Source organism: Pygocentrus nattereri, chromosome 20 (genome assembly GCF_015220715.1).
Source record: "Pygocentrus nattereri isolate fPygNat1 chromosome 20, fPygNat1.pri, whole genome shotgun sequence".
NCBI lineage: Eukaryota > Metazoa > Chordata > Actinopteri > Characiformes > Serrasalmidae > Pygocentrus > Pygocentrus nattereri.
The window spans coordinates 9483211-9501153 of NC_051230.1; the positions used below are offsets into that span (position 1 = coordinate 9483211).

Sequence of the window (17943 nt, forward strand, 5' to 3'; positions counted from 1 at the left end):
TGCAGTGTACAAGGAATATGCCAGTACTGAGACAAACATGGAAACAAAAAAACTCTCCATTTTGTTTTTTTTCTCTTCATATTTTGTGAAAAATTCATGAAGAATGGGTCAATAGAAATGACCAACAAAGACATGAAATAAAATGTAATTACAAGGGTTTATGTGATCATGAAAATTGTTTACTTTTGCATATTTTGGCAGTAAGTGTGATTTTGCCAGTGCACCTCAAATATAAATACAAATAAACATAAATATAGTAAAGTACAAGTTACAGTTACAAGAATTTCTTGTTTTTGAAGAAGTTATTAATATCTTCATAAGACCACAGTTAGAAGAACACAAGTGTTGTTCCTGAAATTTCACTGCACTCCAGCCATTGCCTAGATTTGTTAAATCCCATCAGCAGCAGCTGTTTTAATTTAATTATGGACTGATTAGATAAACTAGGTATGAGACAGTGACTGTAATCGAGGGGAGCTTTGGGAATGGTTATGCTATCACACTCATTTCATATCAGTCGCAATGTATAGTTAATTTGTTTATTTGTATTTATTTTAATGTTGGTATTTTTGAATAAATGAATGCTTACTGTCCAGATAAATAGCTTTAGGATTTTCTCTGATTGCTTAGACTGGTGCACAGCACTGTATATGTTGTTGTTGTTGTTAACATAAGAAAACCTCATAGAAGAATGGTTACAGAAAAAGGGAAAAAAAATTGTAACTTTAATGTATTTGTTTGTATCATTTCTATTTGTCCATTCATCATGAAATGTTAAATGATAAAATACAAAAACTGTGTAAGTCATGAAGATTTGTGTATTCTGCTGTATGTGGAAAAAAACACCAATATTATATGTCCAGATTGGGCTACATGTACAGATAGTAGATGTTACAAAATTTCCACACGATTCAGGTGATTCACGATTCACTTACTCAGATTTCTTTACAATGGTGGTGATAGGAACCAGGGGTTACAATGTCTACAACACAAATGTAGCTTTATTGTTTATGATGATAATGGTAAATCTGAAAAATGCATTTACACCCTGCATGTTGCTCTGTTATTCCTGCTTATCATAATTCCTACAACAGAAATCTGAGGATGATGAGAGAGGATGAAGAGGAGGAAGATGACAAGGCAGTTGTTTCGTTGTAGTCGCTGTTGATTTACTATAGCACTATAGTATTAAAGCACTTTCCAGTAATGGGGACAATATTACTGTGCATAGGGCTTCCTTATGACAACAGCAGTAAATCATATGGTCTGATACGTGAACTCTGCTGTAATCCTTGCTCTCAGCTTCCTACCGTAAAGCGGCTGCATGTCTACATGGGTTTGTGATGTTAATATCCCCACCCTTAGAGTGCTGCCCCACCCTTTAAGAGTTAAGTGCACTAATAAAACCTTCAATACCAGTGCTGCTTTTTCAGCTGAAGCTCAGAGTCCAACCACGAGGTCTGTGGGGGGACGAAAGGAGTGCGAATGAAAATAGTCATATAATGGAATATGCTCTGTAAATGAATGAATGTTTTTATTGTCATTGTGCAAATACACTCATAAGTGAATTTGATTTAGTAGCTGTTCATGCTTTGAGTAAAGCATACTAAACATAATAAATAGTCGTTGTCAGAAATAAAAAAAAATGTGTTTCTTTAATATAGTAATATTTTGGTTTTTGATTACATTACATTGATTCAATTTTTAAACAGTTAACTGAAATATGGCTTTTAAAGTAATCCTCCTAACCTCAGATATGCTTATGTATGTAAATATACATATCTGTGTTGTCGGAACAAAACCTCATATCTCCAAAATGATAGCTTTACAGGAGAAGGAAAGAACATACGTCACTTTTAATGTAAGTCAATGGAATCAGACTTTTTTCCAAGTCTTTTGGGCCGTTTCTTTTGGTCCATTCATCATGAAATTTATGTACAATGTAAAGGTCAGCAGGCTTTTGCAAATTATGTCAAAAACTGAAAAACTTTTTGTAGTATGGTGAGTAAATGGTCTGGTGACTCACACTTCATTAAACTCAGACATCAGATCTACATTTCACAGTGCTCTGAAGTTTTTTTTTATAACTATACACACAAAAACATTTACACTTGCAAGGAATTTTAAAATCAAACCTTTATATAAATGACTCCACTGACTCCTCAGTCAGCATCCAGCAGTCATTTCTTCAAACAGAACTAGTGCAATTCTGCTCTGATAGATCTGAGGCTGCAATGCCACACAGACCTTCCCAAACCACAAAGGAACTAACTCCTCTCTTGCCCCCCCTCCGTCTTAAACTGGTAGCCCCTCCTACATTGGATCTGGGTCATACCACTGTTCAAATTTAGGGGTGACAAGAAAACAAATAATATGCAGATATATTACATACAAACACAATATGTCCTTTTCTCTTCATACAGATGTGCACATTCAATATATGAACAGAACCTATAAGCTGGCCTTATTCAACATTGGGCTTTCTTTTAAACAGGTACCTGCAACCTGGATCCCACCTCACCTGGATCCCGTTGGACCTCAGGTAAGTAGAAGTTTAGATTTATTTAATGTCCATAGTAGAACATGTATGGCTTTAATATAATAAGTGTTATGTTTAGTTGTTGAGGCCTTTCTATTTAATATGTTTTCTACTTTGTCACTAACTCTGGAAATGCATATGACATTTTGACTGGTAATTGAATACATTATAGTTGGTCTCTGACTTTTGCACCGTACTGTATAATTAACTGAAATAACTTAGCAGTGCCACAGGCAGCAGTGCAACAGTGAGACTGAAGAAACCAGTGAGGTCAACACTGATGATCCTTGACCAAAGCAGCTGCTGATAGTAGTCTTGGTAGAGACTCTGGTCTTTCATAGGACTTAATTGAAAGTCATTTTATTTCCAAACGCTTTGGTTTCCATGTGATATAACATCCTGTTTTGTTCCTATGAGATGTTCTGTGACATCTCTGACGACATCACTGTCCCTGACGACCACAGTATCTCAGGTGCTGTGTTGTACATCTATAGGCGTAACCTCCACTGGGTGTGTGTGTGCATGCTCTGTACATGGGCTAAGAGCACAGCCTTCAGGACCCCTGGACCACATCAATATTACAAGACTGGGCCGAGGGCACAAAGAGGAGCACATGAAATATTTATTACATCACCTCTCTGTACTCTACCTCCATTCTTGTACTGAGTTTATTTTTTTCCTGAAAGGACACCTCTGGGTACTTACACATTCCAACCTGCATGATACAGTCTGCATCTAGTCACAGGTTCTGCTTCACAATAAGAAAACGCTGTGGGGACAAAGGCCATTCACAAAGAGCACACATTATAAATTAAATAAGCAACAATAGATAATGGATAAGGCCTGCTTTTCTACTGATGCTGAAACATCTCAAGTTCGTGTGCTTGTAGACAGAACACGTCACACGAATAGTCTGTAGGCCTTTGATGAAATGCAGTGAGTGCTCTGGTGTTAGTGTCTCTTTACTGGCCTCCAGAGAGTTTTAGAGAAGCATCTTAATAGTCTTTATACCCTTGACTTTACTGGGTTTTTATACATGGAGATACAGTCATAAGAACACTAAATTACATAATTGGTTCTTTTTCCTAGTGAAAATAATTGAGCACATCCTCTACAGAGAGCAGAACAAAAATGTGAAATTATTATGCAAATTGTATTATATTTATTTGCTGAGTTTAACATAATGGTAAAAGACATAGTAAGTTTACAGGAAAAGACATATGTAAGTCGATGGAACCAGAGCAGAAGTCATTCTGGGTCATTTCTTTTTGTCCATTGTCCAAACGTCAAAATGGAGATACACTTTTTTTCTTACTGTATAGGTGCACTTTGTAGTTCTACAGTTACAGACTGTAGTCCATCTGTTTCTCTGATACTCTGTTACCCCCTTTTACCCTGTTCTTCAGTGGTCAGGACCCCCATGGACCCTCACGGAGCAGGTATTATTTGGGTGGTAGATGATTCTCAGCACTGCAGTGACACTGACATGTTAGTGTGTGTTGTGTTGATACGAGTGGTACGCGTTTTTAACCACCTCAGTGTTACTTCTGGACTGAGAGCAAAAACATCCAGTCAACAGTTTCCTGCGGTCAGCGTCCCGTGATGACCAGCACAAACTGTGCAGCAGCAGATGCGCTATTGTCTCTGACTTTCCACCTACAAGGAGGACCAACAAGGTAGGAGTATCTAATAGAGTGGACAGTGAGTGTTTAAAAACTCCAGCAACACACACTAACGCACCACCACAACGTCAGTGTCAGTGCTGAGAATGATCCACTACCCAAATCATGCCTGCTCTGTGGTGGTCCTGACCATTGAAGAGGGTCGGTTTAAACACATGCGCCCAGCACACAGAGAAGTGGGCCGTTAACACATAACACTGACACCCAGCGGTTGGCTGTGGCATTGCAGCTCAACGTGCCCTGTGAGTCGTATTGACGCAGAAGTACTTTTATTATTTTTTATTTTGTTTATATTTTTATATTGAGCACGATGTTAAGTCCTTAGTCTTAAACATGCTGCCAATACAGCGATACAGAACATATTAATTTTGGGAATCCTTATTTTTACTGTCTCTCACAGTTATTTTGCGCTGGTTGACGTCCTACGTCACCCTGTGCGTGATGTGCGTAAACTACCGGAGGCTGAGACGAATGGAGGCTAACCTGACCTAACAGTTAAGCAAATGGCCCTTCACATAGCTAATATTTAAAGTCTTTGATCAGTTAATGGGACAGAATGCTTCAGAATGAACGTCTGGCATGAAAACATTGTTCGAGGCGAGAGAAAAGGTATAAAATGAGAGCTCAAAGGGCGAAGGGAAGCTACCGGCATGATGCAGCCATAGCATCAGCTGATGAAGCATCTGACTGAACGCTGCTGAGGTGAATCCTAGTGTTGCATTTGTAGTAAATTAACGTTTCCTGACGTTTCTTTCTAACAAATGAGCTTAATTTAATTGATGACATGTTCCTGTAGCCCGTCTGTCTGTCTTTAGCACATTGTCGTGTCTCTGTCTCCTCACAAAGCTACTGAAGTCAGCTCCTTATTGGGTAGCTTCTTGTTCAAATTTCCCCCTTCCACCTTAAACGGTGCAGCAGTCGAGGTTTAACCGCTGCGCCGTTTAAGGTGGAACGGGAAAATTCGAGCAAGAAGCTGGCCAACAGGACGCCAGCCTCAATCACAAAGCTGCTGTCTAGTTCAGACCATTTTGCCCCATTGCAAAAAAACATGACATTGTCATTGCACAGCCAGTGTTCATATGGTCCTCTTTTCCACCAGAATGCTGTGGAAGAAGTGAAACAGTACCTGAACTGGTCTAAAGGGAATGGAGCTTCCAGTCACTAACCCTGCTGACCCTGGCTATGGGCAGCAGCATCAACACCAGCAGCCATGGCCAGACTACAGGAGTTGGGCCCCCGTCCTACCTCCAACTGGCTCTTCTCCTGGGACGTCCAGCAGTTTTCCTCCGTCCTGTCAACCCTTCCATTCGACCGCTGCACCTCAAAGGAGACCGACTGACATGGGTCCTATGTGGCAGTTACCTTCAGTGCCAGGCGGTGCAGTGGGTTCTGGCTTTACTCAACAGGCACCCTGCTGGTTCCCCTCACCGCCACACTGTAATGGTACGTAAGCATTTTCATGTTCTCTGAATACTGTCTGTTTAGATGGATTCCTTGGAATTAGATTAGTGTACTGTATAAATCCCACTGATATTGCTGGCTTAACAGTTCACATTTATTCTTGTATTTTGGCTGCTGTTTTCTTGTGGCCTGTTGGCCTTGTATCGTCACTCTCTGTCCATTCCCATATATGGTCATCTCCATTTATGGCTGACATAATTTATAAAATTAAAAACTGCAGCTGTATTTTACATTGTGTTTGCCTTGTGTTTCAAGACGAGCAAAAAAAACATGCTAAAATATAACGCGTGTGCTGCTTCGAGTCGCTCTGTAAAGCCCGAGATAATCATTTTAAGTCAGAAGCGTCAGGTTGGATTTTCCGGGATTTTTGGGGACCACGGCATACGGCTTTATGTATTAATGTAACACACACAAGTTCAAAAAGGAGGTCCAGCTCGATGTTTAGATCTCAAATGCAAAATCAACATTGTACTGATTAAGATATGATGACAGTAGTAGATCCTTCACTCACATCCTTCACCAGGTTTTAACTGAATACTCTCTCGCAGTCATCAGCTTCGTCCGCTCAGGGAAGGGGTCCAAAGCACAACCCATGTTACAAAATGTTTTTCTGCGCTCCACATCTCCACATCCCCAAAACGTACATTGTGTAGCTTTAACTTAAGTTAAAAATAAGATGTTTCTGCATTTTCCCATGAAGTTACAATTTTAAAGTCATTTCTTTGAAGTGCATTAAATTGAATTTTAGATCCCCATAATAACAGTAATATCAAAATATAATTATCAGTATATGATTCACAAACGTCTTGAAGTTGTATAATGGATCAACAGATTTAGAAGCTGTCTGGGACCTGTATATTAAGGAAAAATGGGAACATGAGAGTGGTATTCCTATTCTTAAGGAGCATTGAGAGAGTATTTTTACACTGCAATTGAAAACCACTCACTCAGCTACTTGGAGGGTATTTTGTTGGAGAAATATTATCCTTTTTTATCACTCCAAAGCAGAAGAGTCCCATCACGGGCAGGTCATTATGTTGGAGGCAATGTGGTTTACAAAGTGCTAATCATTATCTTATATTCTGGAAATGCCTTATTTTTAAAAATACAACAAGATATATATAGTGCATTACAGATTTATATCTGGGATATCTCCATGAATAAGTGTGACGCTCATGTGAATACATGTTTAAATTGCTCCTAGCAGCAAGTAAAAATAAATTAACTAGAAATTGGCATCAGCCAAGTCCACTGTGAATAAAATACTGGATTAGTGTTATTCATTAATGTAGGGTTACATCAGGGATCAACTTTGAGCCCCTTCTTGTTTGCAATGGTGATGGAAAAGTTGACAGATGAGGTCAGGCAGGAGGCTCCATGGACCATGATGTTTGCAGATGACATTGTAATCTGTGGTGAGAGTAGAGAGCAGGTGGAAGAGAATCTGGAGGGGTGGAGGTTTGCACTGGAGAGGAGAGGAATGAAGGTCAGTAGAGGCAAGACGGAATACATGTGTGTGAATGAGAGGGAGGCAGGTGGAAAGGTGAAGATGCAAGGAGTAGAGGTCGTAAAGGTGGATGACTTCAAATATCTTGGGTCAACCATCCAGAGCAATGGACAGTGTAGAAAAGAGGTGAAGAAGAGGGTGCAGGCAGGATGGAGTGGGTGGAGATGGGTGTCAGGGCTGATGTGTGACAGAAGGATAGCAGCAAGAGTGAAAGGGAAGGTTTACAAGACAGTAGTGCGTCCTGATATGATGTATGGTTTGGAGACTGTGGCTCTGTCTAAAAGACAGGAGGCTGAGCTGGAGGTGGCGGAGATGAAGATGCTGAGATTTTCGTTGGGAATGACAAGGCTGGACAAGATTAGAAATGAGCAGATCAGAGGGACAGTGAAGGTGGAGCAGTTTGGAGATAAAGCCAGAGAGGCCAGGTTGAGATGGTTTGGACATGTGTTGAGGAGGAATAGTGGATATATTGGTCAAAGAATGTTGGAGATGGAGCTGCCAGGTAGAAGGAGAAGAGGTAGACCTCAGAGAAGGTTTATGGATGTAGTGAAGGTGGACATGGAGATGGTTGGTGTAAAAGTAGAGGAGGCAGTGGATAGGGCAAGATGGATGGAGGATGATCCGCTGTGGCGACCCCTAAAGGGAGCAGCCGAAAGAAGAAGAAGATGTGTTATTCATTAATGTGAATAGAATATGTCAATTAGGCTACTTTTGAAAAGGTGTAAATTTGTCACCATTCTTGATAATGTCCTTTCTAATAAGCAGTTAAATGGGAAATGAAGAATTTTACTTTCTCCTCATATAAAGTTATTGTTTCATAGATAGAAAGATTTGTTAGAGACAACATAGTAGAGTTAATTTCAATACTTGTTGCTCTATCAGTCTTTCATACTTAATTCATTCTAATCTTCAAATATTGTGTTTTCTTGATGTCATTGTGAAAGTGTTTTAGTTGTTGATGCTAAAATGGACAGTTGCCTCTGATTCTGATGAGTGTAATTGTTCTTGGAGGTACTATGGTAATACTCTTAGTGGTATCACATTGCTGGCCTGTCTGTTGATAACTTGTTTGATATTGCCTGTGTTTTATTTTTTCTTTTCTTTCTTTCTGATTATGCACTGTTTCATGCACAGGTGTATTGAAACCTGTCCCTGATGTCAGCAGTCCGACACAGATGGCACCGCAGGGAATAAATTCACAGCCAGTAAGAATTATATGACAGCTGTCCCACTTCAGGCTAATGTCTGACTTACTTATAACTGACTTTCATCTTTCCAGTGATGTATGTATACAGCAACTGCTACACTGTAGCTGCTCAATACTGATTGTCTTTTTTTCTATCTGTTTTATGCAGACTAGTCCTGTGTCCAGCCCTAAATCAGAGTCTCGCTATGGAATGGACCCTCAGTTACTCCCAAGTGTTGTAAGTCTAATATCACTTCCACTAACCGTCTTTGTTTAAGCAAAGGGGATCATATTGTCTATTCTGGAGAAGTTTGGATATGATTCATTTACATACCTTTTTGCTCACATCTGATTTTTCTGCTTTGAAAATTTGTGTTTGTGTTTGTAAATGACCCATAACTGTCATTAGTGTGAACAGCTGGCCCTGAAAGGACCTGAATACATGAATTGTGATTTAAAAAAAAAGACAGACAGGACAAGAAAATTTTCATTAGAAAAGTGTGTGTGTGTGTGTGTGTGTGTGTGTACTACTTTAAAGTTAAGGGGACCAAAATAATCATGGTGAAGAAAGTTTACAGAAAGGAGTAAATGAAAGGATAAATTTCTGTGGTTTTGCAATTGCAAAAGCTGTTCAAATATAAAAGACTTTCGTCTGCCATGAAGAACAATACTAGGGAAGAAAATGCACTGCAAAAATGGCAATTCAAAAGTTAACAGATACTCTTCCCTCTAGTATTAAATATGAATCGCATAACTATAGTAACAGGCATTTTGATGATGTTGCCTTCTGAGATCTGTTCCCACTGCCATGGAATTGAGTTGGACTAATGTAAAAAATGTTCCATGAATTCTGATCTGACTGTCCAGACAGAGGAATTGAAAAAGGTGTATTTTTTGCTCTCAAATGAAGAAATATGTCAGATTGTGTCCACTTTTATGTGCAGCTTATATGAAGCACATATGAAAAGTGATTCAAACCTGGTTGCATACACACTGCACTGAGCAAATCAGATCTGTCACATTTAGGAAGAAAACTGCATGTGTGCCACTTCAACCCTTTAATCATGAACGTAGCCTTTATGCTACTGTATTGCCACAGACGCTGCTAAATTGTCCTGCATTGTTCTACCTTTTGCTGGACTGAAGTGTAATTCATTGTTGGTTTGCCTCTAACCTGTTCAATCATCCTGTAGGTGCAGGTGCTAAATGAGGACAGGGCTCAATGGGAGGGAAAAGTGTTTACCTCAGAATCTCAGTCCTCTGTCCCGCCTCTCTCTACCACTTCCTGCACTCTAGAGGACAGAGGTACTGCACAACAGCACAAATCTACACCTACTGGAATTTTCAAAAATCCAGACTACCCCTTTATATTTTTCTTTTAGCTACATGTAGATATCCTGCCAAAAGTTTGAGGACTTCTCCCTTTTCAAAATATTTTAAAAACACATGTGCATGTTGTCTCTGTCAGTCTGCAATAATTTGACATTGTAAAGAATCACGAAGGTCATTATGATGAAAACAGTGTCGCACTAGGCATGCAGTGGAACTTTTTTATGGCCAGTTCTGATTTCTTCATTCATTTCTTCAAGCTCACGTTATGTGTAGTAAATAAACGTGAAACACACTCACACATTTCCAGTGCTTTTGCTTAATCTTGCATTAAAAACATTTGTTCTCATTCACCAATATCTTCCTAGGTTTATCCTTAAATTTGTCCTTAAAAAACGTGTACGGCAGATTCATGGCGTGTTCTTAAACTACAGTATTGTTGGCCGCTTTGTGCTTTTGAGTGTGCATAGATTCTGTTCTTATCTAAGAACAAATCTCAAATAGAAAACACCGGTGACAACTGCGTAAGTGGTTTTTTAAGAAGACATTTTACTTAAAAATGGTTGGTAAATGAAGTCCGTTGTTGTTTACTCTTTAATGGGCCAAAATGACCCAGATTAGTTGTCTTTTTAAATAACATGGATCAACAAAAGGGCTACATCTACAGTAAGAGGTAATTGGTTATTTATAAGATTATGAGATTTATACATAATTATTCTACAACATTTTGGTACAGGTGTAGCAGCAATATTCAAATACAGTGCGGTTTACTGGCTCAATTTATCTGCACCTTATACTTTTAACACGAATTGGTCAAAATTAGAATAATTCCTTTTCCAGACAGTTTTTGTTTCAAGTAAAAATGTGTCAATTACATGTAAATATTTATAACAGTATTTATAACAGCGCTACCTTGGGAAAAATACCAGAGCCCTTTCGTTTTATTCCTTTGTTTTGATGTCAGTACTCCAACCTTTATTATAAGGGTTCCAGTGTGACCAAAAGAAAGTGGTCAGATCATTATTTAGACATAACCTGCTCTCCATACAAAGAAGGATACTTCGATGAACATGAACCTGCTGCCTACTATGCCTAAAGTATTAGCAAATGGCTGTTTTATATCAGCGAATTCTTGGCATGTATTTGTTTGTATTGCTTGAAAATAAACAGTGAGGACATCCAGATTTCTGGAAAAAAAAAGCCAAGATGTTCCGAAACTCTTCCCAGGCTGTGTATAAGTGAAGTATTCGTTTGTCATTCATTTCTCCTCTGTAGGTAATGCCACTGCTCGCTTTGTCCGCTCCACATCCTACAGCTTCCCTGTTGAAGCCCAATCAGCGCAGCAGAGCCACTTACCTCTAGCAGCAATCTTCTGCCCTCTGGCCAAACCTGAGAATCAAGAGGTATGTGTGCAACTGACTGATATATTGATATAAATATATATATTCAGATTGATATAAAAGTACCTGAAGCCCAGAGACGCACTGTCCCAGCCAACACAGACTTGGTAACATCAGTAGTTGATTTTTTTTTAAGACAGAAAAACACAAGGGCACTGCATGCTCTTTTTTTCCCTTGGGGTTTGTTTCTGTAATTTTTAGTACTGCTTCTTACTATGCATCTTCCTGTTGCTAAGCAACAATAGTGTCATCACTGTCAGTCAGCCGTGCTAGCCAGCTATTGGTTCAATACATACAGGGAGAAAGCCCTGGCTTTACCCTTTTTAAAACGTGATCTACTTTAAGCTACAGGTGTGGTGCTGCTAGATAAAATAAGCAAAATCATTTTCATCTGTGAAATCATAAGAGTTCAAGGTTCTCTGCAACTGCTTACAAATTGATGTCCATTACAACTGTCACTGAAGGCCTTCAAGGGGCGTATAAGCTTCTGTTAGTTAAGATTAGCCTGTGGCTCCAGTTTAATGTTGTGGATTAGCATGTGTGTATTTTTTGTGTGTGCAGCGGGCGGTGCCGGTGTGTGAGGCTGGGGAATGTGTAAAAGGCTGTGTGGAGTGTGGTGCCTTCATGAGCCCTGCCATGAGCTGGCAGGACTGCGGCCAGCGCTTCTTCTGCCCATTCTGCAGCAAACTCACGGAAGGTCAGAATGAATCAGAGGCTGTTCTTTATTCATATTCTTTTTCCTTTTCATGTCCTTCAGTTTTAACTGTCTAAGAAAGTTTCTTTTCTCAGTAGTCCTGTTATTGTACCATCTGGTCTTTGCTTAAAAAAAATAAATAAATAAATAAAATGGCTGTCCTCCTCATGGAGTCTTTGGGTTCAACACCTTGCTGAATCCAATGAGATTTTTAAAAATACATCCATCCATCCATTTTCTAAGCCTCTTCTCTGTCAGGGTCGCGGATTTTAAAAAATTCTAATAAAAAAATTGGAAAGCACTAGTATGACTTGCTGAATATTTATTAGCCTAACAAAAAACGCACAATAATGCACTTTGGCACACATCCATCCTCAGCGTGCTCTTAAAGAGAAATTCTACTGATTTTCAAAATGTATTTATAATTAAATGGTAAACATGTGAACAGAATAATTCAGAGTGGTTTGATGTGAAATGCTTTGTTCTAGAGAAGCTTGTCGAGGCAGAATTGTTCATGGTGGTGGTGATGGGAACCAGACATCCAAAGTCTTAAATTTCCCTAAAAGCTACATCACAAAAAAAGATTACATGAAATGGCTGTTTGAGAGACTGTTTTAGGATAGTTTTGATGAAGTTTTGGCCTAAAACACATATATTTTTTAGCTGTAAGTGGATTTATATATATATATATATATATATATATATATATATATATAAATATCCACTTACAGCTAAAAAATATATGCAAGGTGCTTTAAGACAAAATATTTTGTCTGATTATTTTACCGTTATCAACATTACATAGAAAACCTTAGATAACACATGTGGGTTCACTGGTCTTTTTGAGTAGTGAATATAATAGCTATATTTGTATTTGAGACTTAATGATCTTTCTTTTCACCACCACTGAAAAGAAAATCTTTGCTGGTAAAATTTTAAATAAATAAATAAATTTAAACAAAACATCTTCCCCTCGTCTTTCCCACAGTGCCATGGCAGTCATATCAGCCTACAAACAAGGGCAAGCGAATTGACCAGGAGAAGAGACCGGAGCTCAGTTTGGGTTCTTATGAGATACTGGAAACCCAGAAGGTCTTAAACATGATCTCTGCTCTGTGAATTATGTATGGGTTGTTTATCAAGTTGCCTGATATGTAGGTGTGTCTACGGGGTTGGTTGGCATTACTGTGTTTGGTGACTGTTGGAATGTTTGTTTGGCTTTTGTGTTCCCAGGTTTAGGGACTCCTATTGTGCACCTAATATAATTAGCCATTTTATCAGAAACACGTATGGCATGATAAATGACTTGAGAAATTCGATGAAGCTGAAGTTGGCTTTTTATTCAAATTCCACATTAAATAGTGCAGCAGTTACGTTCAGGCACCTATACGGGTGCCAGAATGCAACTGCTGCTTCAGGTAAGGTGGAATGGAAGAAAGCAAAAATCCAGACATGAAACATTCAGCACCAGTTTGCCAGGTGGGCTGGGCTAGTGTTGGAAAGCAGTATAGACATATGTTTAACTATGTTGTTTGGTTTTGTTTTTACTGTTTTGCACAGTAGAAAGAAGTAAAGGAAAAAAGTTCCCAGAACTATAAGCAACTGTTAACTTACAAAAATAGGTTCTCAGCAGTGAGATAGTAATATGATTTTTTTTTTCTTTTTTGTAACATCCATAACAGTTACATGGTTTAGATATCCAAAAATATCCAACCAAGAGTGGCTCTGTGGTCAGAAACATAGCATTGATGAAGGGCTAGAGGTTGACTAATACGGACTAATGCAAACTGTGCGCTATACACCAGCAAGGTGGGCATCCAAAGTAAAGGTTTTGGCTAGTAAGTGGCTAGTAATTGTATATTTAACTGTTTGTGTGTGTGTCTGTGCATGTAACTTATGCTGTTGCTCTCTGTATATCTCTTTTGTAAAGGGTGAGCCTGCTGTATTGCTTTTGGCCATAGATGTTACCGCCATTGCAATAAGATCAGGACAACTGGACTTCATCTGTCAGCAGCTTTGTTCCTTACTGCTGTCTCTAGATGGGTATGACAGTATAAGAGTCACACACTCACACAAACGTGTGCACTGTGACCGCCACTCTGACTGTCTTGACTTTGTTTCAGGGAGGAAGATACTGACCAGTCAGATCTCAGGGTTGGTTTGATGACCTATGACAGTAGGGTTCACCTCTATGATCTCAGCCCAATTTTGTCCCGTCCCCACATGATGGTCATCACAGATACAGAACAGCTCGAGCTTCCTGTGAGGGAGGGACTTCTAGTGCCACTCAAAGACTGCAGACATATTGTGGAGAGGTAAAAACACACCACCATGCTACAACAGATTTTTCCTTAGGTCTTTTAATGACAGTTTCTTTATACCTTAGAATTAAACAAGCAGTTTTTGCCACTGTGCCTTTAAGATTGATGTACATACATGATGTATTTGCAAATATATTTGTGAAATCACAACCATAATGAATTCAAAACTGTTTTCCCTGTTTGTGTATGAATAGTTAAAAAAATTAAAAATGTTTACATAATACAGCAAATGTAAAAAAAAGTGACCTTTATTTATTTTATTTTTTTTTAAGTATTTTACATCAACTCCCTCTGTTTGATGCTGAAACTCAGGATAGCTCAGGCTCACAAGATCTTCCTGTTCCAGCTGCACTCAAGATCTTACAGGTAGAGCCCCTCTGACCTTGTATACATCTACACAATGTACACAAAAGAAGGTTTTCTCAGTCTAGAGTTTCTAAAAACAGTCATCATTTGCCTGAATAAGAGTTTTCTGCAGGAAGCCATCCATGAAATACCTTTGTTTTGGTGAATTCGTCTCACATTCTCAGATTATCAGTTGATACTGTACTGTGGCATGTGCACCTTATATATATTCTTTGCATCAGAAAAAATGTTCTGCTTTTGTATGAATCAGAATGCTTGGTGAATTACAGTTGTATAAGAAAGAAGATAAGAGGTTGGATGTTACAGCACGAAAATGATCCAAAAGGTTAATCAAAATCAAAACCTTAAGCTATTTCAAGGAATTAAAGATTAAGGTACACAGACTTAAACATTATTGAAAATCTGTGATTAGATCTTAAACTTGATGTGCGTACAAATCAACCCAAGAATATTTCTGAACTAGAGTGCAGTCTGAGTCCAAGTGCTGACTGATGGGGTGCCCAAACTTATGCACATGCCACATTTTCTGTTTTTTTTCTCAATAGGTTAAAATCATAATACATAATAATTATGCATTATTATAAAATGAGCGGAAATATATCATGTTTAAATTAACTTTTTTGTTCATGAAGAAGATCAACAAATTGTGTAATTTGATCAGGGGTGCCCAAACCTTCACATACACCTGTACATACAAGTAGTGTGCTAGAGCATCACCAGCCTTGCGCTCTGTCTAACAGGCTGCGGATTGTCCTGGGAGGCTTCTGGTCTTCCACTCTTCACCACTTACAGAAAGCTTAGATAAGCAAGGTTCCACAGGCTTCTTCACCTCCAGTAAACCAAAGGTAAAATAAATCAATACTTAATATTTTACTTTTTACCTGATTATTTTGTCCAAGAAAGTTTACTTATTGTGTTATTTTTTCAGTCCATCTTTCAAGCTCCAGACTCTTCCACCTTATTGGCCAAGGCATGCATCAGTCAAGGCTGCAGCATGCAGCTATTTATGTTTTCGCAGCAGGATGTGGGCGGGGCTTGGCCTGGGCACATCCCCTTTCTGACAGGCGGCAAGCTTATCTGCTACAACAGTCTACAGGTACTGCAAACAGTGTAAAGACTAGCTGATTTAAACACTTGGACTTAACTTTTATTTAAAAGACTCAGGGAAGCTTTTAAAAATACAGTGTACATGTACTAAACACATGCTATGATTAACTAAATTTCCGATAATAAACGACTGATGTATTATTGTCAGAATTTCTTTCCTTTATTGTAAACTTGTCAGGCTAAATCTTGGATAGAGCTTGTATAAGCTTTATCTTCAGCAGTCATAAGACTGTGTCAATCCAGTACATCCAGCAATAAAATGAACAAGGACCTAATCTTCTGTCACATAAAAGCTAGATAGTATTTTTAGTGAGGTGTGGACACAGTAGGGTCTACAACACCACCTGAATATGCAGAGCTCACGTCACATGAGTTCTCTTTACAATATTATTATATATATCACAAAGACCATTCTCAGATAGGTCTGATCATTTTTTTTCCATTCAAAATTTGGTGGATGTTTAACACAACACTTAATTTTAGTATCATATAAATATTTTACAACCCAAGACTATTTTTGAACTAGAAACATTCTAAATGCTGAGTGAAAGGGTGCTGAAAATTATGCACATTTTATGCCCCTCCCAATGTGTTGGAGGTGTTTCCTCCATAATTTCTTGAATAACAATTATACTTTGCATACAGCATCACCATCTTTTAATAACCATAATTTGTTTTATATGGCCATTTTCCTATTGCCCTTTTCCCTCTCTGAATTAAATGGGCTGTTTTTCTTACTTGGTGTATCATATGTTTATATAGTATGCAATGTTCTAGATATTATTGTAATAATTGCATGTGTCCTTGTTGTGATTCTCTCTTCAGTCAGAAGTGGAGCGAGAGCGTTTCTATGGAGACCTGAGGAGAAGTGTGAACACTGAGATGGCATACAAAGCTCAGCTGAGAGTTTTTGTTAGCAAAGGTAATATAAGTACTCCACTAACATTCCTTAATAAAAGTATCGCATGTTGTAAACTTTAGCAAAAGCTAAATTGTCATTTCACTGCCAGAATATTCTGCTCTTCAAATAAAATGTCTTTTTAAGTGTTGTGTTAAGAGGAATATCGAGAGAGTTTTTGGTTGACAGCTTGTGACTTATGTCTGACGTTGTTTTTTTGTAGAATTATGTGTGTCTGGTTGCTATGGTGCCTTTCTCGCAAGCCCCAACTCCCGCTGTGTTGCCATGGCAGCGCTTGATTGGCGCACAGCCCTGGCATTTGAGTTCACTCATAGCAAGTCGCTGGATGAAACGAGGGGTGTGGCCATACAGGTGAGAACGAGAATAGAATGTATATATTACTTTGCAAGCACAAACAAGAGACAGGTTTTCTAAAATGGATGATTTTATTTCATGATAGAATGAAAAATGTACACAGTCCTTGAGCAATCTTAAGAGTTTATTTATCTGAGGAATATTATGTAATCGAATTATAGTCTTGTTTCGGCTTGGTGAAATATAGAGCACATTAATATGTGCAAAGTCCGATTGTATCAACAGTTCATCTAACATATTTACATGCACCTAAAGGAGAATTCTGTTGAAATGTTCTAATAATTCAATTATTGAGGTATAAACAAAATCATCGAGTGATTTGATTTTTGTAGAGAACTTGTAGAGAAACTCACCAACTCTGATTTCTTTGCAATGGTGATGATATGAACTAGGGGTCACAATATCTACAATACAAATGTAGTAATTTAATTTACTATTATTAAACATTTCATGTAATAACTTTCTGAAAGGGAGCTTTTTAAGGAATTCTACACTTCAGATATGTGGTTCTTATCACAAACACTGAAAAATTCTGATTTCTCTAGGATGGAGCATTTCACTTCAAATCACTTTGAATGACTTGCTGTGTATTTTAGCCATTTAATTGTGTAGAGAATGTAAAAAAAATGTAACATTCCCCTCAAAGCAGTCTAATAATGCGAAAAAACTGAGTTCACATGTTTTGTTTAGTGTGGATTTTTTTTTTTTTTTTTAAATATGACATGCATTTCTGCATTTGCCAGGTCTCTTTATTTGTTCCTTAAAATTCCATAATGGCTTTAATGAAATATCTCATAGTATGTTGTTTACATGACCATTTCCATAATCAGGTACCTGCCAAGTTTAAACACACAGTTTGTGCATAGTGTGCATTGAAAAAATGCTAAATGCACACTCATGCATTTGCATTTGATTCAGGAATGTGAAGAAAGTGGGTGGAGATATTACGTAGCTGATTACATATTCCAGTCAGTTTCCTAAAGTTTGAGCAACTACAATAGTTATAGGCATGAATATCATGCTGAAAGCATATTTACCAACAAAACTACATCATTTAAGCTTTCAGGATCCGTGTATG

General features: G+C 38.2%; 1 protein-coding gene across 1 annotated transcript in view; it reads left to right on the top strand.

The window, feature by feature from the left end:
- Positions 1–4670: 4670 nt before the first annotated feature.
- The window catches only part of si:dkey-13n15.2 (protein transport protein Sec24C), a 20260-nt gene continuing 6987 nt past the window's right edge, over positions 4671–17943 (top strand). Inside the window, exons 1-15 of the mRNA XM_017725438.2 lie at positions 4671–4923; positions 5321–5664; positions 8324–8394; positions 8545–8613; positions 9569–9680; positions 10980–11107; positions 11666–11801; positions 12787–12890; positions 13729–13841; positions 13922–14113; positions 14392–14485; positions 15226–15330; positions 15414–15581; positions 16418–16514; positions 16714–16862. Of these exons, the coding sequence (XP_017580927.1) occupies positions 5367–5664; positions 8324–8394; positions 8545–8613; positions 9569–9680; positions 10980–11107; positions 11666–11801; positions 12787–12890; positions 13729–13841; positions 13922–14113; positions 14392–14485; positions 15226–15330; positions 15414–15581; positions 16418–16514; positions 16714–16862 (1836 nt within the window). The 5' untranslated portion in view covers positions 4671–4923; positions 5321–5366. The remainder of the gene's footprint in view (positions 4924–5320; positions 5665–8323; positions 8395–8544; positions 8614–9568; positions 9681–10979; positions 11108–11665; positions 11802–12786; positions 12891–13728; positions 13842–13921; positions 14114–14391; positions 14486–15225; positions 15331–15413; positions 15582–16417; positions 16515–16713; positions 16863–17943) is intronic.